Source organism: Python bivittatus, unplaced genomic scaffold (assembly GCF_059951505.1).
Source record: "Python bivittatus isolate LINGU-HERP-01145 unplaced genomic scaffold, Pbiv_v1 ctg000070_np1212, whole genome shotgun sequence".
NCBI lineage: Eukaryota > Metazoa > Chordata > Lepidosauria > Squamata > Pythonidae > Python > Python bivittatus.
This window is the reverse complement of record NW_028277034.1, coordinates 1,223,755-1,248,439: the sequence shown is the minus strand read 5'-3', so window position 1 is coordinate 1,248,439 and position 24,685 is coordinate 1,223,755. Positions and strand designations below refer to the sequence as shown.

The 24,685-nt window shown below is 39.5% G+C and overlaps 1 protein-coding gene across 7 annotated transcripts in view; it reads right to left on the bottom strand.

Moving 5' to 3' along the window:
* The window catches only part of SPATA18 (spermatogenesis associated 18), a 36,166-nt gene that overhangs the window by 9,007 nt on the left and 2,474 nt on the right, over positions 1 to 24,685 (bottom strand). For 6 of the 7 annotated variants that reach the window (XR_015794011.1, XR_015794012.1, XR_015794010.1 and 3 more), the window contains exons 2-10: positions 24,078 to 24,183; positions 23,376 to 23,491; positions 20,829 to 20,947; positions 18,386 to 18,481; positions 12,878 to 13,012; positions 11,740 to 11,977; positions 7,420 to 7,578; positions 2,077 to 2,252; positions 154 to 277 (exon numbers count right to left, since the gene is read on the bottom strand). Coding sequence is in view for 4 of the 7 variants with exons in the window: in XM_088130722.1 (XP_087986848.1) it covers positions 154 to 277; positions 2,077 to 2,252; positions 7,420 to 7,578; positions 11,740 to 11,977; positions 12,878 to 13,012; positions 18,386 to 18,481; positions 20,829 to 20,947; positions 23,376 to 23,491; positions 24,078 to 24,183 (1,269 nt within the window). In the remaining 3 variants the exon portion in view is untranslated. The remainder of the gene's footprint in view (positions 1 to 153; positions 278 to 2,076; positions 2,253 to 7,419; positions 7,579 to 11,739; positions 11,978 to 12,877; positions 13,013 to 18,385; positions 18,482 to 20,828; positions 20,948 to 23,375; positions 23,492 to 24,077; positions 24,184 to 24,685) is intronic. The other variant, XM_088130726.1, reaches the window with a different exon arrangement.

Here is a 24,685-nt window from a genome sequence, read left to right as displayed (position 1 = left end):
GTAGATCAGGATATTAACCTACAGGAGCATGGGTACCATCTTGACTTTTTGATCACCCCTTTCAGAACCTCCTATTTTAATACCATTCATTGCATGTGGCATCCAATGGAGGGACCTCAGCCTCTGTGTTTAAAATTTAAAAAGACCGCCTACCAGAGCACCTTTCCTGGTTACAGCCTCTCCCTTCACAATCACCGAATCTTCTTCCATGAGAGCTGGCCAGACATGATAGGCAACCAGTGGAGCTGTGAAATCAGAATCGTAGCTGCGACGGTATCTAATCAGATATGAAAGAAGTTTAGTTGCAACTGAGGTTGTAGTTGGAAAGACAAACGGCTTCCCTTATGTTTATCACCTTTGCATCTCATCTTTTCCTGTGGAACTCAGAACAGTTATCACATTTACTCTGGGATCTGGACTAAATGAAAAGACACAGATGGTACTTGCAATAAAATGTTGAGTCTCTCCCTAATCCTTAAAAGAGGCAGAGTATGAAACAGGAGACCTGTAGTTCATAGCCCGTAACTCTAAAAATGAGGTGAGTATTACCATCTGAAGCAGTGTTTCTCAACCTTAGCAACTGTAAGATGTGTGGACTTCAATTCCCAGAATTCCCCAGCCAGCATGGCTGGCTAGGGAATTCTGGGAGTTGAAGTCCACATATCTTAAAGTTGCTAAGGCTGAGAAACACTGATCTGAAGTCAATAAATGAGGTTGTTTTTAATGCAGCTTATACAATGGCATCCACAAACGGTGTGTAAGTCAACATCTACAAGATGGCAGGCACAGCATTGCAATACATGCTCCGCCCCTTTGGTACATAGGTACAAAAGAGGCAAGCCTTGGATTATTATGCGGCACCCACCATCTTGCACATTTTGACACACATACCCCTGCTGATGCTGCTGAGTTTATGAAAAGAATAAGTAGACTTCAAGTTTCTGGGATTTAATTTTTTTGTTTGCTTTTAGAGAATGTTCAGATCCAACATCTGGAAACTAATGAAAAAACCCTCTTCTTAGAATGAAAAAAAACCTGAATCTGGGAATTTGTTTTCAGTCTCAACACCAAACCGTATTTATAGTCTAATCATTTGCAAACTCCAACCTGTATTATCTCAAGTTTTTTTTCAATGTCACAAAATAATTGAGCAGCAGTAGAAATCCCTCAAGAAGTTGCTGAAGTTGTTAAAAAGGAAGTCAGAAATCAGTAGCCTTTTACTCAAAGGACACATTTTAATGTGTAATGGTGTTCCCAAACAAATGTAATATAATAATCTAAATTAGTATCATCTTGCCTGCTTGGAAACGGCCTTCTGACTGCACAGTGTTGTTGGGGGATTAAAAGTTTGCATATTTATAACCACACAACTGTGGGAACTCAGTCAAGGAGAGGATGAACCCATTTATGTAGTGGGTACTGTAAGCCTACAGTAACTTTTTTCAGGCCAAAATTGTTGTTATCTCCACCAATATACCTGGCTGGTTGGTGTTACCTAGCTGATAATCTCAGTTGTCTTCCTGGCCTTGGAGCCAAGAGATCCACCAGCCTACCTGAGAAGGACTAGGGCAGGGCACAAAGCTTAATAACTTTTTATTTCTGGTTGCATGTGTGCAAGTGTAGAGGGCATAGGGAATGGACAGGAGGCAGAGCTGCTAACAAGGCAATGATCAAATAAGAGGGGCTTGAGCCTGGGCCAAGAAGATAACTTGAGAAAACATCTCAAACAAGCCCCTCCCTAGTTCACATGAAGATAAAGTGAGGAAGGGGGAAGCACATTCAGACTTGCAAGATTCTGTTCCTAAAGCTGTTACAGTAAAAGTAGTCCTGACCTACGTGGCATTGGTTTCTTCGTCTGGTCTACCTTGTAGGCTGACAGCAAGTAACTAGCACAAAATATAACATGCCAAAGTTGTATTTTCTTGGCATTATAACTCTTCTTGAATAATATGCAGAAGTGAACACTGACTTTAATTCAGCATGTCTCCGTTCAGGGAGGTGACACAGTATGTCTCTGCATCTTTTTTTTTTTTTTTTAATAGGAATGCAAAACATGCATACTTTCGTTTCCCTTACTTGTAATCACTGAACAGCTCTCCATCTATACCAAGAGAAATATCAAGGGGTGGGTCAAGAGTCTGCATGGAAAAAGCTATCCGGCATAACTCTCGTATCAAACCACTGATCATGATCAAATCAACTTCTTCTGGCAAAGAAATCTTAGAACTGATGTTTATTACACGGATGACTTCCTGAAAGAATATAAAATATGTGTTATTTCCTAGAGAAAACTAATTGGAAATTACCAAAAAAATTAATAATAAATGCACAGGCCATTTGAAACAGGAACACAAAATGAAAGAATGACCATGTTAAGATCAAGTGGTTTCCAAAACTTACTTTCTTCAAAATCACATCATACTGGCATCCATTGCAAACCATGTTGACATTGTTTGCATTTAATTTAAGTTAAATTACTGAAATCATTTACTATGTACTATTTCACTAAAACTCTATTTTAGGGATTTGCCTAAAAATTCTCCACTGCCACAGTTATACAGTTGAAGAGCAGTGAAGTCAGACACAATTTAGGAATAGGGATGTTTTCAGGGGTATGTGGAGGAAGGGTCAAAAAAGGCAAGATGGCAGCTATGACTACAAGATTGAAGCCCTGCCCCCTTTCTAACGCATCATATGTAAAGAGCCTTGTTTTACATGTGATGCATTACAGAGGGGATGGGATTTCAACCACTTGGTTATGGCTGCCATCTTGCCTTTTGGACACACACACACCCCAGACACTCCTAGATGTTTTCATCACATTTTCATAGTACTCAAACCACAACATTTTGTTAGAGGAAAGTATAATCATTGTTATTTACTCCTAAATCTCATAGAGTATAATGGAATGTGAGAATGGCCTTGGAAGATGGGGGGAAGAGATGCTGCTTAGGGAACAATCAGATAAAAGGGGGAGAAACCCGCAGCTAAATAATGGGCTGAAAAAGAAACTTAGAAAGGACCCACCCTAACTGATCAAGCAGTAAATAGGGAGGGCGGGAAATTTGTACTTTCAGACTTGCAAGATTCTGTTAATGTAGCCTATCAATAAAATAGAAGTAGCCCATCTGGTCATGTTTCCTGTCTGGTTTACCTGGGAGGGCTGACATAGGGCCACATAATACTGAATGTCATTATGGGATGTATCACAGGTATCACTGATGACAGAATTAACCCTATTGAGGCCTTGTTAAATAGTGCTTTATCACTTGCTTAAGATACAGTTTTTGAGGGATCCCAGAGATCTCATTGATCTAACATTTAGACCTGGTAGATTTATTAACTTCTCATAACACCTTTGAGAATATAACTGCTGAGCTTCCAGTGGAGGACAAGATGGCGGAAGGTCCCTCCGGCTGAAGCTCCTCTGAAGCTGGAGCATTAAACGTGGATAATTCGGTGTCTCAGGAATTTTTTCCAAGACACGAAGCATTCTCCGGGCAAGGGGAAGCTATCGAATTGTGTCACGTGTCTTCCGGACAGCTATAGTTTATCGATTGAATGTGGGTTGTGAACAAACAGTGAGCAATCAGCTGGGAAGCGGGCAGATCAGCTTGTCGGCGCTACATTTAAAGCCTCTTAAAGAGACACTACTTCCAACCACCCCACCTCTAAAATCACTTTTGTTGTAAGTTATTTAAAGAATTTAAAGAGGCTATCTCCACTACAGAAATATTTCTTCTCTTGGTTGGACTTTCATTATTTTCTGGGACTTTTAAAGTGCATTGTACTGGATTTGAAGGATTGAAATAAGAGCATGCAATCTGGAAGTTTTAATGTTTTTAAAGAAGTTTTCTATGCTTTTAGGAGACTACTTTTATCTATATTTTACTTTTGCTTTTAGAAAGGAAGAATTTTATATAAGTTTTTTTTCCTCTTTCTTTTTTTCTTTGTGGAATTGAGAGAGATTTATTCTTAAATGCTGTGGGAAAGTTTTGGTTTGGCGATTTTCACAAGTTATTATTGGCTGCAGATTTGACCTTCTTTTGTTTTGTTGCTAGTTTGTGAGAAAGCAAAATCTGTGATTTTTCTAATCTGGGATTGGCTGCTGATTTGCCCTCCCTCCCCCCCATCTTGCTGTTTGTTGTGGCTATCCAGTTACGTTTGCATTTGGGAATTATCACTTTTGGCCACAAGAGGGAGAGAAAACATTAAATTGGACATTATTGAAAGGAAGAAACAGCTTTCCTTTTTTCCTTTCTTTAATTTTTAACTAAGGGTGGAAAGAAGAAGAAACAGAAATAATGGCCACCAAAAAGCATATAAGGCATCGTTTTGGTGAACTTGACTGGATGAAAGGCATGTTTGAAGAATATACTCTCAAAATCACACAAACCATTACTCAAAGTGTTAACCAAATATTTGATCTAAGATTTGCTGATCTTGATAAAAAGCTTGACCTAAAACTGGATAAAATCGAAAAGGAATTGGAAAAAGGAAATAAAAAAGTTAATGACACAGTTAACTTGTTGGAAAGTGAGAGGGACAAAGAGTTGAATAAAGTTGTACCACTAGCATTGAGAGATAAAGAACTTAAAGCTCCAGGGAAATTTTTGAGATTAAAGGAGAAAATTTAATAAATATGATGGATGAAATAGAGAAAATTCTTTGTATAAATTCTAAGTATGCAACTGTATATGTTAAATCAAGTGATGTGTTGGTCTTTCAGGTACACTTTGATTTTAAATTTAATACTGAAAAGGTGGATATAACTAGGCCTAAAGAAATATCAGTAAGGATTTTAAGGAAGGGAAAGGATTATGCTGTTTTGATACATACTTTGAAAAAGAATAAAATCCTTTTTTGTTGGGAAAAATTAGAAGGGATAGGATGAATTAAATTTTAAAATAAAAGAATAGCTAGAGTTAGAAGGCTTTGTATCTTATTGATTTACTTATATGGAACTGTTTAAATGTTTTTGTATAGATGCTGAATATTGTTAAAATGTATAAGATGTTGTTATAGATGAATCTGAAAGATGAACAAGCCAAGAAAGATGGAAGGTCCCACAAATACCTACAGCAGAAGAATGGATTATCTAATGGACTTGGTTTAAATGGCAAAATTAATAGTATTAATAAGAGATAATATTGTTTTTTAAATCTGTCTCCTTATGGTAACCCTTCTTAGATTACATGCTTGCGGGGGGGGAACGAAAGTGTTGATTGTGGGTTTTAATAATTAGGTGGTTTGTGTTGATAGAAATAATGTGAATTTGGATTAACTAGTGGTAAGAGATTAACTCTTTTTAAATGTGTATTTATATCTGTATGGGAGATAGTCAGCAGTTGCTTTCTGTTCTATCTATCTTCACTATTTTAGTTTTTGTCTTTTTCTTTTAGTTCTATTTTCTATCTTTACTGTATTCTCTTTTTTGTTTTTAATTGTATTCTTAATATAATATAATAAAATGTTTATAAAAAAAAAAAGAGAACATAACTGCTGGAGAACACTTTTCCCTCAGAGACCAAGCTGATGATCAATGTAAGGAACCGTTTCATTAGCCTCCCTCCTGCCATAGCTCTCCCACTGAATTGCTGAACTTGAACTCTCCTTGGTTTACACAAGAGCTCTGAGCAATGAGGCAGGAGGAAAACTAGCCTGAGGGGAAGAAGGCTCTGGAGAAGATGATGGGCGAATATGTGTAAAGTCCTGGATTAAGTACTGTACATTACAGTATCTGGATCCCTTTTAGATTGGTTTCAAACCTAGTCACAGGACATAAACAGAATTACTCGTGTGGATAACCTTTTTGTGTTAGTGGGAGAATTCCTTGGTCACTTTTACGTTAGGTATCACAGGGCCTTATGTCTTTCAACATCTAATTGGAACTGCTGGGAGAGGGAATCCATCAGTTTGGGAGATATATCAACAGTATGCTGATGATATTCAATTATAATTCCACCCCAGACTGCTGTTCAGGTGCTATGAATGTTCTTACCTGATGTTCGATGATCATCAGGGATTGGATGGGATGAAACAAGCTCAGGCTGAATGCTAGCAAGCTGGAATTCTTATTTATTCAAACAACCCACTCTTATAGCACTCCCCCGGAAGAAGTAGGTCCACAACTTGAAGTTATCCTGGATTCATAGCTTCTACTTAATCAGCAGGTGGAGGCCATGGCTGGAGGAGACTTTGCTCAGCTTTGTCAGGTACATCAATTGTGGCTCTTTTTGGAAAAGATATCCTGGCAATAGTGACTCATATTTTCCACACAAAGTTGGAACACTCTAAAATGCTCTGTATGAGGTTGCCTTTGAAGACTACTTTGAAGTTCATGTAGAAAGCAGCAGCCTGCATCTGCTGCAGTAGAACATCTGTGCTCACAGGCTCAGCACTGACTATTTGTTCCAAGTACAATTCAAAGTGTGATTATGACTAATAATGACCTGTATGGCTTGGTCCTGGTTACCTAGAGGACCATAATCTCCTAGCAGAATCTGCCCATCCTATGTGGACTTTCTGAGAAGAAATGCTGCTGTGGGTTAGAGGGGCTGGAGACTGGAGGGAGACCTTCTCAGTTGCAGCCTTGTGCAGTTAGGATAGTCCCTGTACCAATTACTTAGAAAGGCAGCCAAAATGGTTCTCTTTTGTATATTTTGGGTTTAAAAGGTCATCTGACAGGGTTATTAGAATTTTACTTAAACTTTACAAAGGGTGGAACATACAATATCTATAAGACCTATCATATGGGGGCTACCTATACCTGATGAATTCCAACAAGAGTAAAACTAGTCATACAATGCCTCCCGGTAGACAATAGTGAATATAACCACTGTAATAAAGTTTTGTAGAGGTTTTAAAGCACCAGCTGTTAGTTAGCTGTTAATTAAAACTTGTAAAAGTAATAATCCTTGTTTTTAATGCTGTTTTAATTTACGTTCTAATTGAAATGTTTGTCATTTGTACAGATTGTTTTAGTTTACAAGTTGGGTTAAAACTAGATGGGGACAGGATATATATTTTGTAAATAAATAATTGTGGGTTGTGAGGTTTTTTTATTACTGCTTTCTACTTGCTTTATTTTAATATTGTATATCACCTACAGTCACTTGGATGATTGAGATGGCTTATAAATAGAACAAATAAATAAATAGATAGGTAAAATTGGTTTGCCCTTATTTTTAAATGGTTTTATGCTTCCACTGTTCCAATTGCTGGTTTTAACACTGCTCAGTTTTGTATCCACTTACTGATATAAGTCTAAACAAAAGCAAACCATAAATAATAGATATAAATAAATAAATGCATGGCTAAGTTAAGTTAATTTCATCTAAAAAAATTAGTGGGAAAGTCTGATTCTGATCCATCCACATTCAAGTTTCACTAAGCAATATAACTTTGTCCCAGACTTACATTGACACTGGATTGAACATCATACAGGTCTTCCTGACGAATGATATAGTCCATCACCATATCTTCAAGTGGTTCAGGCCCTGAGTAACTTAGAGACAGTGTCTTTCTAACACGCATTTTGAACTGTCTGAAGGCCATCTTTGCTGCACGGAAGGACTCCTGCAAATGAGAAAAGAGCAAATTAAATTTAGATGCCCAGACAATACTTCTTGAAGCCCAAATTTCACAGGGAGACTGATATCCACAGCTGTTCCCTATACTAGGAATTACTATTTGAAGAGTTGAAGCAGGCATAATATCATTTGTAACCTTGGATCAATGGTCCCTGAACCCTCTGGGTTATCTGAGGGACCACCTCTCCCCAATTGTGTCTACCTGTCCCATCAGATCTGGCAGGAGAGGCCTATTGCAGGTCCAGTCCATTAGAGAGTACCATCTGGCAGGACCCAGGAAGAGAGCTTTTTCTGTCTTGGCACCCACTCTTTGGAACATCGTCCCCCAAGAGATCAGAGTAGCCCCAACTCTTGAAGACATGGTAAAGGTCACCAGATATGATGGTGGAAATGTAGAGCACAATCCCTGAGATAGCTATGTTGACGTTGGATTATGGATGTTAGTTTATAGTTTTATCCTGCCTCTGATTTTATTTTTTTATATATAAAAAATATATATAGCGGCTGGATAGCGTAGTGGTTAGAACACCACCTTTGACACAGGAGATTGGGGTTCAAATCCTGGCTGGTACCTACCTTACCAGTAGGGGTCCTTGGGTAAAAAACCCCTAATGCTTCACCTGCCTACCTCAAATATGAGAGTGACACGAACTAAGAGAGTCATGCCGGTTCAGACGTCACCCAGATTAACAAGGTCTGCGTCAGATGTTGGGGAATCACGACAATCTGATGTTAAGTGGGCTACTGGAACAAACCATACATGGATGAGACAAGAGAACTTGGAATTGATGGAATGCTACTACAACAGCAGAGCTAATGAGAGGGGATATATGAAACGTATGAGGGAACTATGGATAGATAGAAGGCCTACATCCTCACTAACTGAGAAACAACTAGTTACCCAATGCTTCAACATAGTGAAGAGGAAGCTGCTCTCACAACTTTAGACCAACTCCACTTTACAACCCGGGCTCAAGCAGACCTGGAAGAACAACTGGATGTGCAGCCAACACCTGAAGCTGGAACGTCACTGCCACCCCCTCCATTACAGAGCATAGCAGCTGATATGAGGCAGAAGATCATGGATAAACTAGCTATAGTCAACCCTCGAGACTGATTACCAAGGCTCAGTGGAGAAGTACCATCAAATAGTATGCTAGAAGATGCCAATAGAGCCCTCCAGACAATCTCTATTACCACCATAACTCAAACCAATGAACTGGTATACAATACAGCCACTGTAATCCTGGAAATGCTTGGCTACACAATCAAGAACAGCAGTACATACACCCCCGGAAAATGAGATTGGAGGCTAAGATCAAGGCAACTTGGAGAGAAGTCAGTCAGCTGGTGGAACTACAGAAGGGTGTGGAGATTAAGGATAAGACTCGGCTACTGAAAAAATACATGGGCCTGCTCCATCTGAAGCCGTAGAGACCAGACAAAGGCTCACAGCACTGGCTGCCAGGTTAAGGAGATACACTAGAGAAACAGAGGCCAAGAAGATAAATGCCTGTTCTCCAAAGAATCATCCAAGGTGTACTCCCAACTGCAGTGCAACGGAATAACAGCAGAACCACCAGCAGCAGAAACTGAACAGTAGTGGAAAAACATATGGGAGAAAGAGAAGACACATAACACCAATGAAAAGTGGCTGCAGGACCTGAAATCAGACCACAGCAATCTCCCAGAACAGGAACCAGTCACCATCACAGTAGCAGACATCCAACAGCAGGTCAAGAACATGAAGAGCTGGACAGCAACTGGCCCAGACATGATCCATACCTACTGGCTAAAGAAACTAACAGCAGTGCATGAACGCCTAGCAGTACAGATGAACCATGGAATCCTTGGGGTTCTCTGAGCTTGGTTCTTCTCTTGCAAATGTTTCTTGCAAATGTTTGCAAGAAAAGAACCAAGCTCAGAGAACCCCAAGGGCTCCACAGTTCAACCCTGAGCTACACATATTCACCTCTATTGGTACAGATGAACCAGCTGTTAGCAGCAGGCTGCCACCCAGACTGGCTAACACAAGGAAGGACAGTGCTGATCATGAAAGACCCTCACAAGGGAAGAGCACCATCCACCTACCGGCCAATAACCTGCCTCCCCACAACATGGAAGGTTCTATCAGGCATCCTAGCCACCAAGCTACAAGACCATATGGGCCAGTACATGAGCACAGCTCAGAAGAGCATTGGGAACAACACCAGAGGCTCAAAACACCAGTTGCTCATCGATAGAGCAGTCGCCCAAGACTCAAGGTCTAGGCAGACCAATCTGAGTACAGCCTGGATTGACTACAGGAAAGCCTATGACTCAATGCCACACACATGGATCTGTGAATGCCTGGCGCTATACAAAGTCAACAGTACACTAAGGACCTTCCTCAAGAACTCAGTGGGACTGTGGAAAACAACACTGGAAGTCAACTCAAGATAGCTCGCACAAGTGGCCATCAAGTGCGGCATATACCAAGGTGATGCACTGTCCCCACTGTTGTTCTGCATAGGATTAAACCCCCTCAGTCAAATAATCACAAGGACTGGATACAGGAATAAGTTCAAGAGTGGAATCACCATCAGCCACCTCCTCTACATGGATGACATCAAGCTGTACACTAAGAATGAACGAGACATCAACTCACTGAGAAGCATGAGAAGCTGGAGAAGTACCAGAGCCTGAAGGAGGAACTAGAGAGGATGTGGAAAGTCAAGGCCAAAGTGGTCCCAGTGGTGGTAGGAGCCCTGGGGGCCGTGACTCCTAAACTGGGAGAGTGGCTCCAACAGATCCCAGGGACAACATCTGAGCTCTCTGTCCAGAAGAGTGCAGTGCTGGGAACAGCTGAGATACTGCGCAGAACCCTCAAATTCTCAGGCCTCTGGCAGAGGACCCGAGATTGAGGAAAACACATCCCACACACCCATAGGGGTGATAGGGGAATTTTTAAAGATAGATAGATAGATAGATAGATAGATAGATAGATAGATAGATAGATAGATAGATAGATAGATAGATAGATAGATAGATATGCTATGCCACGGTATGTTGGTGATTTCATACTCATATGTTATGGTAAAATGCTTATCCACTTGTTAATTTATGCTATTTTAAGCACCTATTAAACTGATGCAATGATTTTTTTAAAAATCTGATAAATAATATACAAAAACATATTCATATCTACAGAATGATGCAAATATGATTGGCGGCTGCAGAGTACCAAGTATAGATGCCTATACAGTAAATGGGGATAGAATAGGGGTTGTGTTTATTATTACAATCAATGTTCCATATTAAAGTTAAATAAAATATCAATAGAAGAGAATATATGTAGCTCAGGGTTGAACTGTGGGATCCTTAGGGTTCTCTGAGCTTGGCTGTTTTCTTGCAAATGTTTCATTGCCCGGCTAGGTAACATCTTCAGTGCTAGAATTCTAGCACTGAAGATGTTACCTAGCCAGGTAATGAAACGTTTGCAAGAAAGCAACCAAGCTCAGAGAATCCCAAGGACCCCACAAAATAAAATATTTTTTTTTTTCAAAAACTTATAAAGGCAAATATGTATCTGTGCTACAAAAATTTGGACAATCACTAGATGACAGTAAAGATACAGAAATTGCTCTTTCCTGCCAGCTAGTGGCCATCTTGATTCTTGCAACCCAGATATGGTACTCCTATTGAGTGACGTATAATTTGTTATGAACACTTCCAAGCACACATGCTGGCTGTTCTTCTCAGTTGCCAATACCAGCTATTGGTTTTTTTTAAGGGTTTGTTTCAGAGATTTCACGCACCTACTAATGACTTCCAGGCCCACTAATCAGAGGAACAAGCCATGGATCTTTTTCTATGATTAATAAGAGTAGAGAAAATACAAGTTTCCAAAAACAAACTCTAAACAAGCCAGCATTGGCCACTTATAAGTCATCTGGGGAGAGGCTGTATATGCAACTAAACTCATTCCTTGTCAAATATCTGTAATCTGTGATCAGCATATTGTCAAACCAACATCAGCATTTCAGTTTTCAGTACTGAGACCTGACCCCAGGGGTTCCAGCACTGAAGTTCCTAGAGCAGTTTATGATCTGTTTATATTTATCAAATTAATAAGCATGGTATTAAAAAAATAGTTGTAATGTCATACCTCAACTGCAACATAGATTATTCTCTGCACCATTTCCAGATCATCAATATAGCTCCTCAAGAGGCTTTGAGCATCGAGGCGTTCCTGAGCATAAATGTTACAGAAATGTTCCACAAGACGAGCATGGCGCGAAGCATGTGTAAATCTCCCTCGTCCAGGTGAAAAGCCTCGTATTGGAAGTGGACTAGGTGATCTACTTCGGGCAGATCTTGGAGAAGGAGATTGACTTCGTGCAAGCCTGAAACAGATTTGCCAAACGGCAGGAAGGCAAGATCTTTACCCCTACAAACACTTTGTTCCAGATAGTTCCCTTGAAAAAACTGGATTTTGGAATATAGTATTATTGTTGCTATCGTTCTTACGAGAACACCTGCCCTTTTTTATTATTCACCTTTTATCATGATGAGATACTTTACTGCTTTTGATTCTGGTTTTCTTCAGTTTGGTAAATCAAGTTATTTTCTTGAATACTCCCTAATTCAACATATTTTTTGAGATTTTGAAATATTAAGAGCCATACTGAGAGCCAGTTTGGTATAGTGGTTAGGGCACCAGGCTAGAAACCAGGAGACTCTGAGTTCTAGTCCCACCTTAGGCATGAAAGCTGGCTGGGTGACTTTGGGCCAGTCACTCTCTCTCAGCTCAACTTACTCACAGGGTTGTTATTGTGGATAAAATAGGAGGAGGAAGGAGCGTTAGGTATGTTTGCCACCTTGAGTTATTTATAAAGTAATAAAAGTGGGATTAAAACATTAAAATATTAAAAATTAAAAATCATATTTCAATAGATACAATTTTTTCTCCATGGGAGGAAGATGTTTCATCTTGAATTGACAGGTTGGAATACTGAATTGCAGATCTATTGAAATGGTCTCTTTCCCCAGATCAAGGGAATATGATGAGCTTTTCAGAGCATGGGAAACTGGATAGTGATCGGCAAAATATTCCAGCGCAGAACATCTGCACATTCTTCCTTTATCCAGAAAACATGTAACCACTTCCCCAGTACATCACAGGTAGTCAGCAAGAAAACCAAGAAATCTCTAATGAACGTAGAAATAGATCTGCTTAAAGTAGATCCCATGAGAAGCTTGCTTTTTAGCTGTCAGAAACTGCAAAAAACTTCACAGTTCCTTACCTGCTTTGAAGAAGAGACTTCTGAGCACTAAGGATAGCAATTTCATTCTTCAGCGTTTGAAGCTGATTCTCATAGTCACTCAGCCGCTCTAGATTTTGCAAAGTGCAATCTTCTTTTGCACGAGAAGCCTTTAGGCTTAACCACAAAAAAATAAATCAGATAAAATGAAATATCAGAAATTAATGCCCTGCTTTCAGTGTCATGTTAACATCTACATGAAACGTTAAAAAGTGGTAAGCAGGAAGAACTCAAGACTTCCCACTACACAAATGACAATTATCCTCACAATTTATGATAAACTTTGTTTTTACTACTTAGCCAGTTGAAAGCCATGTGGAAATTTCTGGATTTCATTATTAAATTTTAAGGTTACAAATAAACATTGAAGCGTATCATGTTGTATACAGTAGTCGCTTGGAGTATGAGAAAGCTCCTAGGGTTTCAATCCACTTCATTTCCAAAAGCGCTAGGAGAAAGCAGCTAGTCTTGTCAACTCAAAGGTTATTACCACTGTCAGTACTAGGGCCTTCCCACCCCTACTCTCCCTTCCACTCTGCCCAAGCTTGCTCATTTGCACAAGTGTGTGCGTCCTGCTCTCTTTCTTGGTTTCAACCCTGCAGCCGTCTCCCCTTTATATAGGCCTTACGTTCTGAACCATAATGAAAGTTCCCACTCCCTTTACACAAGTTCAGGGAGCCTCTATCCCTCTCTTATCAATCATATGAAGCTCCGTATCAGTAGGAGTTTCCCCATTGACTTTAAATGTCATGGTATGCTTTACATGCCATAGGATGGGAACATACATGTAGAGTGTTGCCAGAGAGTGACTGAAGACCCCACAGTTCACCTGGCGGAACTGTACATTTTAGAGCTCATTTCAAGTCATAACAATAGTGGCCTCAGGGGTTATTATTTTACAACTGGCTATTATTAAGCTAAGCTTGTGCTCGCTAACTATCATTCTGCAGCATCAACATTCAAAACATTTAGGTTGCAATCTTAAATAAGCTTAACTAGATAGTAAGACTGAATGAGCACAGTGGGAATAAGCATAAGATTCTGGATAAGTTTACATTTTTAATAATCAACATACAGTACTGTGCAAAAGTTTTAGGCAGGTGTGAAAAAATGCTGTAAAATAAGAATGCTTTCAAAAATATATATTGTAATCGTTTATGTTTATCAGTTTACAAAATGCAAAGTGAGCAAACAGAAGAAAAACCCAAATCAATATTTGGTGTGACCACCCTTTGCCTTCAAAACAGCATCAATTCTTTTAGGTACACTAGCACAGTTTTTGAGATTGTTCCAAACATCTTGGAGAACTAACCACAGATCTCCTGTGGATGTAGGCTGCCTCAGATCCTTCTGTCTCTTCATGTAATCCCAGACAGACTCAATGATGCTGAGATCAGGGCTCTGTAGGGGCCAAATCATCACTTCCAGGACTCCTTGTTCTTCTTGATGCTGAAGATAGTTTTTAATGACATTGGCTGTATCTTTGGGGTCGTTGTCCTGCTGCAGAATAAATTTGGGGCCAATCACACACCTCCCTGATTGGTGGTGGTGGATGGATGGATAAGTATCTGCCTGTATTTCTCAGCATTGAGGACACCATTGATCCTGACCGAATCTCCAACTCCATTTGCAGAAATGCAGCCCCAAACTTGCAAGGAACCTCCACCATGCTTCACTGTTGCCTGCAGATACTCATTATTGTACCGCTCTCCAGCCCTTCCGCGAACAAACTGCCTCCTGCTATAGCCAACTATTTCAAATTTTGACTTATCTGTCCAGAGCACCTGCTGCCATTTTTCTGCACCCCAGTTCCTAGGTTTTCGTGCATAGTTGAGTCACTTAGCCTTGTTTCCACATTGGAGGTATGGATTTTGGCAGCAATTCTTCCATGAAGACCGCTTCTGGCCAGACTTCTCCGGACAGTAGATGGGTGTACCTGGGTCCCACTGGTTTCCACCAGTACTGTGCTGATGGCACTGCTGGACATCTTCCAGTGTCAAAGGGAAGTAAGCATGATGTGTCTTTCATCTGCTGCATTAGGTTTCCTTGGCCAGCCACTGCGTCTACGGTTCTCAACGTTGCCCGTTTCTTTGTGCTTCTTCAAAAGGACTTGAACAACACATCTTGACTGTGCTCAGTCTTGCCATGGTGTATGACCTGTGACATGAGACTGTCTTCTCCAACCTCACCTTAGTAGCAAAGTTTGGCTGTTCCTCACCCAGTTTTAAGCCTCCTACACAGCTGTTTCTGTTTCAGTTAATGACTGTGTTTCAACCTACATATGAAATTGATGATCATTAGCACCTGCTTGGTATAACTGGTTAATCATACACCTGACTCTAATCCTACAAGATCCCTGACTTTGTGCAAGTGTACAAAGTGTGAAAATGTAAGAATTGATGCTGGTTTGAAGCCAAAGGGTAGTCACACCAAATATTGATTTGATTTAGATTTCTCTTCTGTTCGCTCGCTTTGCATTTTGTAAATTGATAAACATAAACAATTACAACATATATTTTTGAAAGCATTCTTACTTTACAGCATTTTTTCACAACTGCCTAAAACTTTTGCATAGTACTGTAAGGCATTTTAAAAAATGTACAGGTAGTCCTCGACTTACGACCACAATTGAGACCGGAATTTCCATCACTAAGCAATGTGGCTGTAAAGCAAGACATCACGTGACCGTATCACTTAGCAATGGCAATCCCAGCAATCCCCTTTGCCATCATTAAGCGAATTCCACCAATCATTAGCCAAGGACCCACCCCAATCCAAGCCATTCCAGGCTTGGTCCCTCTCAGCCCCAAGCTTCAGTAAGGAAGGGAGTGCTTCCAACTTCCCCCACCTGCCTAACTCCCCCCACATCTCTTACCTTTTGGCCGCCCTGCACCCTGCCTTGCAGGGTGGCAAGCAGCTCCAGAACTGCGTCTCTGGGGCTGCTTGCCATGCCCTGGGAAGCCTCAGTTGCCCCTGGAAGTCTCAGCCACGCTAGCCCACCCCAGCAAGCACCAGCAAGCATTCATTTGCCAAGCTGCCTTCTCTCCCAGTTCCCCACACCAATCTTTTGCTTTTTGCACCTAGTTGCCATGGCTGAAGCAGAACTGCCTCGCTGCCTTTGCTGTCTCTTTTTCAGACCCAGCTTCTCCAGCGAACATTTCCTACATGTGGCTCCCTGAGCCTTCGGAAAGCTGTGCTGTCTTTCTGAAGGCTTTCCAAAGACAGCACAGCTTTCTAAAGGCTTAGGAAGCCACATGTAGGAAAGTTTGCTGGAGAAGCTGGGTCCGAAAAGAAGACAGCAAAGGTAGCGAGGCACTTCTGGGGCCTGGGTGAACAAATGCTTGCTGCCATTTCCTGGGGTGGGCTAGGGTGGCTGAGGCGACTAAGGCTTCCAGGGGTGGCTGCAGCTTCCCAGGGCATGACAAGCATCCCCACAGCTGCACGATTCTGGGGCTGCTTGCTACCCCACAAAGCAGGGTGCAGGGCGGCCAAAAGGTCAGAGATGGGGAGCAGATAGGTGGGTGGGAGGAGTTGAAGCACCCCTGTGGTCGTAAGTACAGGTGGACTGCCAAGTGCCCAAATTTTGATCACGTGACCATGGAGGTGCTGCTACAGCCATAACTTCAGGGACCAGTCGTAAGTCCATTTTTTCAGGACCATCATAACTTCAAACGGTCGCTGAACAAATGGTTGCAAGTCGAGGACTACCTGTAATTTCTTTATTTAACTGCACTATCCTGCAAACAAGCTTGCCTTTCTCCACATCTCTTTTGCTGATTTTTCTCTACCCACCGGAAGCCAAAATAACCACTGAAAATAAAAATTGAAAATAAATATAATACTGAGTCTGTATTTTTAGAACCTGCACATATCACATAAACACACGGATGAAATTGTTCAGAAGATTCAGTATAATTGCTGCTAAAAATCGCAGCGTGGAATATCATGAACAGAATAATGTTAAAACTTTCAACATGCAATCAGCTCCTTGACAACTCAGTTACATATCCCAATAAACCCTAACCTGTAAAAATGGCTTTTTTTGGAAATTACAAATATCTGAAAATATATAACAGCAAAACTGCTTTCAGAGTTCTCTAAGACAATAACCTCACCAATTCTATTACAGCAGCAAACAATTTTTTAAAATGTAAAAAATGCAACACCACTATCTTTGGAATGGAGTGTTTTATAAGTTAGGCCAGCATAACATTAGAAGAAAAAGTCTCATCTGGTTTCAGCTCTAGTTTATAGAAATTATGTAGTATGACATTACAGAACAGTGCAGTAACATTCTTTGACATAGGCAGATGCAGTGTTATCCACGTTTTAGCATAATTGGAGCAGATCTACAGATCTGCCTAGAGAATAGGACATGAAGAAAGCTGGCTGTCATGCCCATTTCTGCCCTGTTAGGACCTCAAACCTTGTAAAAATATCCCTTCAAAAACCAGAGGAGCCTTGTTAAGTCAACTAGAGCTTTTGTGCTAACACAGGGAGAATCTGATCTTGAAAATTAGGCAGAAACATCACTTTCCATGAACAGAGATTTTTGCAATCTCCCCTTCCCCCTCAGCCTCCATGCCTCATTTCTACTCTACTTAAAAAGATCTCCCTATCATTCAGGGTTAGTAGGTTTGTGGATTGTTGGGGAGCGAAGAAGCAAGGAAGTTAATTCTGCTCATCTCTTTCTGCAGGCAGTTATATGAATCCAAGTGCTAATAACAGATGTAAGAATAGCTATGGGCAATCTCAAAAGTCCAGATGGACTATCATCCGTTTCCATGGGCAATATTGGCTGGGCTGATAAGATTGGTCTGGCCTGGACATGGATTAGCATTTAAATTGGGTATCACCTAATTATAAGCTGTACTGGAAATCCATTCACTAAGGATTGTTTATCTGCAAAAGAATTATTCTTTCTTTAGAAATAGAAAGAAATTCTTTCTCCATTTTTATTCATTCAACTTAATTTTAAAATCAAGGAGAACTTATAATATAGAAGGAAAATAGGAAAGCAGAAATTCTTTATTTGCCTGGAGTCTGGTGACATCTTTATAAAAATTAGTAGAGAAACCTCCATCAATTTCAACTGAGAATTGCAACTGATTTTTAAAAGTACCAACCAAAATTACTATTGATAATTTCAATAAACCAGAACAATACAGACAAATTCTGATGTCACCTTTGCAGCATACTAATTTGGCTAGCTCTCTTTGGTTATAAATTCTTTCATTATTGGAACTGACTGAAAAATAGGAATCAGAGAACAAGTACAATTATTTTTTTTTTACCATTGGAAGGAAATACACAGAGATCTCTCTCAAAGGAATATCTTGATACCTAGGTAACTTATTCATAAATTAAGTTGTAGGCTAAGATGCAGAACAGAAGGTAGCAACATTATTCTGGGTGGCAAATCACCAAGCAATTTTGACAAATAGGTAAAAGTCATAAATAGTCCTGCATAATAGGGTTCTTTTTCCTTACTCTGTTTTTAGCTGAACAATTTCATCTTCTGCTGCCAAAAGAGTAGTGGCTGATTTGGTCTTTGTGTCCTCAAGAGCCAACTGGGCTTCTGTAAGACTGCAAGAGAATTCAATACCGAAAGATATACCTTTAAATGTAAAAAAACACTACTTCTTCTAGTTTGTTCAATGAAACAGGACACAGTATCTCGAAGAACTGCAGTCCCAATGCACCCCTTTGGAAGATGTGAGCTTGGAACAGGCTGACTTAATCTATCAACAGGTAAAGTACCTTATCAAAATCACGTTAACTAGTACAGCAGAAGTAGCCATCAACCACCCCCAGATCCTCTACTTTCTGGGGAAATGTCATAATTGTGGAGTCCTTGGTGCTCTCTGAGCTTGGTTGTTTGATTGTAGACGTTTCATTACCTGACACCCCCACCAACACTGGCAGGGCAAGCGACTATATATAAACAGGGAGCAAACCCCACACTCACTAGCACTGATGATGTTACCTAGTTGAGTAATCAAACCTCTGCAATCAAACAACCAAGCTCAGAGAGTATCAAGGACTCCACAGTTCAACCCTGAGCTACATATATTCTCTTCTGTTGATAAATGTCATAATATAATATAATAATCACTTTTATCTTAAGTGATCATTTCTTAAGTACAAAGCAAGCAAAATATATGAATGGCACAGGCATGTATAATTTAAATCACAATTTGGAAGACCACAATTGTAACAAAAGCTCAATCTTTTATGGAACATCTCTCATATATTTTCTTTGCAGAAGCTAACATTTGTAATGAATGCTATTTGCATATATTTTGGAGGTTATAATTGGATCACAGCTTCAAAAAGCAACTTATGTATCTGTCCATCCATCGGTCAATCTAGGCTAGTGCTGCTTACTCTGACTTGAAGCAACTCTTCCAATATCATGCAAATGTTGCCCAATGCTTGTTTCCCAGAAGCTTTGAGGTGGAAATTCTAAGGGTTGTTCTGGTAGACTATGGATTCTGCCTAAAATGTCAAACCTCATTGATACTTTGGCAATCAGCATCTCACAACATAATTAACATAATGCAGAGATGGAAAAACCAGAAATGCAGAACAATGGACATTTTATGATGTAAGAAAATCCAACTTATTGGCATTTCCAGGTGGCTTCAGGGACTTTATATAGATAAAGCTATACTGATCCAAATAGCTCCAAATTTTCACACATTTGACAGGATTTTTCTCATTTAATGAGTCAGACTATTTTAGTTCATTTTCTCCCTACATGTCACCAATCAGCTCCTATCATAAACATGAAGGCTTGAATTCAATTTTTTAAAGTTATTAATCATAACTACTTGTATATTTTATTTTGGGGTTGATGAGTATTCTTACAATTTCAAAGGGAAATATTTCTATTTTATTTTCCTAATACAAAATAATACCATCTTCCTTTAATATCTATGAATCTCTCATATATAAGGGCTGACATTCTACTGATCACACAAAGCTAATTCCGAATTACATGCAGGGCAAAACCAGTAAGATTTCATTCATTGAGCCATTCAATGTTAGCTGCACTTTGTGTTAAAACTATCATGGAAAAGAAATAAATAGTTTAATAAAGATCACATACTACAAGCTTTTTAAAGAGGGAATTTCCTGCTACTTAAAAATAAAAAATAATAATTAGTAATTAATAAATATTTGTGGTTGTACCTCTAAAGGAATTTAAGTCCATATAAGTTGATTTATGTTTAGGTTAGTTTTGCTCACAATATATGTATAATTCAATAGGTTTCTGAATAAAATAACTGCTGCTCCTACTCATAAACAAACTGTTAATAATTATAGTTGATGTCCAGCACACAATTTTTGAGGTTTGCAAAGAGACAATTTTTTTTTTCTTCCTTCAGATAAAAATATTCAGATAAATAGATACAACTAGATAGAACTAGACTGTGAGTTCTAGCCCTATCTTAGACATAAAACCAGCTAGGCGACCTTGGGCCAGTCCCTCTCCCTTAGCCCTAGAAAGAAGGCAATGGCAAACTACTTCCGAAAATGTTGCCAAGAGAATTGTAGGGACTTGTCCAGACAGTCACCAGAAACCAAGAATGACTTAAAGGTACCCACGCAAAAAACCTTACCTTCCACAGCAAATGTAATACTGTTATGCCAATTGTATTGGAGATACCTGGCACTGAGCAATATAATATACAATCTCCCCATGCCAGTTTATGTCAAGCAGCCTTTTCTCAGCTGGTGCTCTCCAGACTGACGGGAATGACAATCCCCAGAATTCCCAGCTATTGGCCATGCTGGCTGGAAATCCTGCCCGTTGTGTCCCGTCATACCTGGAAGCCCTTCACATATAAATATGCTGCACAGTTATTTGTATATAACAGGATTTAATATTTTCGACTTATAAAAAGAGGGACAAAAAAAATTGTCCTACTCTTGCTGCACCAAACTGAGCTGTAACCGGGTAGCATTCAATTCTTTTTCCAGTTGTTGAACTTCATGGTTCCGAGCACTGCTGAGTTCTCTCAGCAGTCTGTCTTTCTCAAGAGATTCCTACAAGCAGAGATACATAGTCTAAAAATTATAAATAAAAGAGTGTTTGTTTGGCATATTAATATATCCCAGAAATGTTGTGAGAAATGCTGCAGGGATCTTAAATTGATTTTAAGTAGCTTAACATGGCGGGGAGGTCAAGGACAGTCAAGCGAAGATACGTGTGTCATGAGGTTGCAACACAAACTCCCCCTCCTTCATCCTGGCATTGCAACCCCTGACACAAATCCATGTAAGGGGCAGGGTTGGCACTGCAACATCACAGCATACATTTCACCATTTTTACCCAATCTCGCCTTGGGGCAAATACCCCTGTTTAATTAAAATAGTAAGATTGATTAATTGATTGATTGATTGATTGATTGATATGAGTATATGCAGAAAAAGGGCAGCCAGATCCCTGGGAGAGGAACCCAACAGTATGTCAATATTTGCATCATCCAAAAAGGGTTTTGCTTTTGTTGCAATACAAATAGCATGATTGGATCACATCACACGATCCCCCTTAACATAGCTTTTCCCTAGCAGAAAGGTATGAAGAAGTCTAACAGCACTGTTTAGTAGCAAGGATACTTCAGTTGTTGCTTTAATTTTCCAGTTGAAGACGTTTAACATTTTGGACCTTTTATATGAAAGATACAGCTTCCATATCATGATGTCCTCCAGATGTACAACTCTTAAGACTTTCCAGCCAGGACAGCTGTCTGGCTGGAAAACACTGAATTCAGATTGTCCAGAGAATTTCAGCTAATTATTGTATCTGAGGGTGCATGCTCGTCCTTCATTAAGATCATACTTTTAGTTTGTCATCATTATTACTCCTAATGGCAAGAATACCCAAGTACTATGCAGTATACAAGAATTTTATTTTGTTCCATCTCTCCATCTACCTCAGCATTAACTGACTGGAATCCCCGGGGTTCTGGAGGAGAAATCCAGCAAGAACTGAGACAGAGAGCTTTGGGAAATGGTCATACAGAACAGAAATCAATGTTTTTGTCAGGTTCAGCCCAAGAAACTTAGCGGGACAATTCAGGAACAGTTCAGTTACTTTATTAGCTTACACCTACTAGACAGAATCTCGCCAGACTAACTCTAACCCCAATGACCGCAACTAAACACTCTGAATTCCTTAGGGTGGTGCCAGTCTCATCTTCTTAGTTTTCACACACTCAGGCTGCCGGCTGAGGAGATGCTTGAGATTCTTCTCACTCTCTCCATGACCTTGGACCTCTTCACTCAAGCCTTCCATCACAGTTTTTCAAACTTGGCAACTTTAAGATGTGTGGACTTCAACTCCCAGAATTCCCCAGCCAACATGGCTGGGGAATTCTGGGATTTGAAGTCCACACATCTTAAAGTTGCCAAGTTTGAAAAAAACTGATAAATTTTTATCTCCTTTCCTGCTGAAGGTTTAAAAATTGATTTTACGTTCTTTCCCCCCCTCTTTTTTAATTAACAAAGTTTGATTTTACTTACCCCTTATGAAATTAGTCTATTTCCAAAAGGCAAAAGGGAGGAAGAGATGATTCCCCTAGGTGCATACCTTAACATTATAGGAACAGGAAGTGGCACTATAAAATGCTTTCCTTTTTATCTTTATTTTTCCCTGTTTAATTTGCCAGAAAAGCAACAAAATTGTGGGAGCTGTATCCCTCTTACATACTTGGGGTGGGGCGAACACCCCTGGAATAAAGGCAGTGACACCAGTAACTACCAAGCCTCTACACTAGTATTTCCCAGCCCTGGCAATTTCCAGGAATATGGGCTTCAAATCCAAGAATTCCACAGCCAACATGGCTACTGATGAGAATTCTAGGATTTGAAGGAGATAAAACAAGGATGTATAGAAAACTTCTGGAAGAGAAGACACGAGACCTTTCACACTGCATGCTCAGCCATGCCACATTCATTGAGCAAACTCCTCTGTCATTTGAAATCTTCTTTCTGCATCGTACACTTTACCTGGATGCACAGAGAACTCTTGGAAACATGCCTATCTGTCAAACCCATTTTCCCAACTATACTATTGCTTTCCCCATTAAGATGTTCAACATAAATATAAAACCACAAATACAAACATAGGGACTCTTCTGTAAAACAGCCATGAATAAATTAACATGTACTTCTAGAAAAACTTTACGTAAAATATTGACTGACCAAGCAAAATGGCTTAAAAACTGACTTCTGTAATACAAAATATTTGATAGAATGAAGATCCACTATAAAATTGTGTTTTCAACAGGGAGTTCTCTGGAGAAATTTGTGTGTGGTCTTTGCAATCAGTTTCAAATTCTCCATTTGAAGTCTGAACACCCAAGCTCATTTTCAAGGAGTGATGATAAAAAATACAATATATGAATCAAAACCATGCAAACTTTTGGTTTAATTTTTATCAGGAAATGTATTTTTAAAAATTAAAAATTACCTGTAAGATAGAAGAAGAGGTGTCAAAGGTCCTTCCAGAAGGGGGGCTAGAAAAACAAGTACCCAGCCATGGGAGGAGATGAGATTTTATTATTTCCATACCCGCATAATTGCCACCTGAGTCAACAAATAAAAAGGATGAAAAAGACATATGACAAAATGTTTTAAATGATTAGGTATGAATCAATTTCAACAATACATGCATACACACAAACACATGCTACACATGTACCGTATAGAGCAGGGTTCCCCCAAGTGATCAGTATCGACCCCCAAGGGTCAATGGGACTATCCAAGGGGTTGATAAATGTCTGGGGGTCAAAAGGGGGTCAGTAAATATCTGAGTGCCAATAGGAACAGGCTGAACCTGGAAGAACGTGGTGACTTACAACTAAAACTCACCAATCTCCAACCAAAGTGCCCTTGATGCTCATCAGATGCATCCTTCCCATTAATGATATCAACAGTTTTGGTAAAAAAGGTATGTTAAATCTTATATTTTTCATATTTTAAATCTTACCTATTTTTATGAAGTCATTATTTAGCATTGTTATTGTTATTATTATTCATAGCACTATTACAGTAGTATTTATTAAATTATTTTCATATAATAAATGTTTGGGAATCGATGAACAATCTGAAACTTCATGAAGGGATCAATGAGTTGAAGAGTTTGGGGGCCTCTGCTATAGCACAATCTCACCTTCTCGACAAGCTTGATTGAGAATCGAAAACAATTGTCCCTGAATCATGGAGTTCAATTTCATGATTTCACAGCACAGAGTCAAATTTTGATCACATGAATTAATCTGAAAATCAGGTAAATGTTCTTGATTAATCCCATTTTATCCATATTATTCCTTCAGCAGTCATTCTTACTTATAGAACAAATCTGAGTCAGAAATACAATTTTATATCATATGTCCCTCCTGCTGAGTAGGAATGAGAGAAATTATGTTTTAATATATCTGGGGAAAGGTAGCCTAAACCTTTTCTTACTTTTGGCCATACTGATCATGGGAAAGTTTTGCTTGTTTATTGAAAGATCACCTTGCAGATGGAACTGAGTAAATATGTAATAGTAAACATAATAAACCAAGGATTGAGATGCGAGCCGCACCATCATAGGAGAGTACAGAGAAAAAACAGTCACACTGACTTAATAAATAACCAACTTCATTAGCAAAGAAAACTATTTTCAGTTTACAGTATGTTATTTTTCAGTTATTCCATATGCTTATATATAATACATTAAAAAAGGAGAACCTTTTTACCCACGTTACATTTGGAATTGTGAGAGCATGTGGTGGA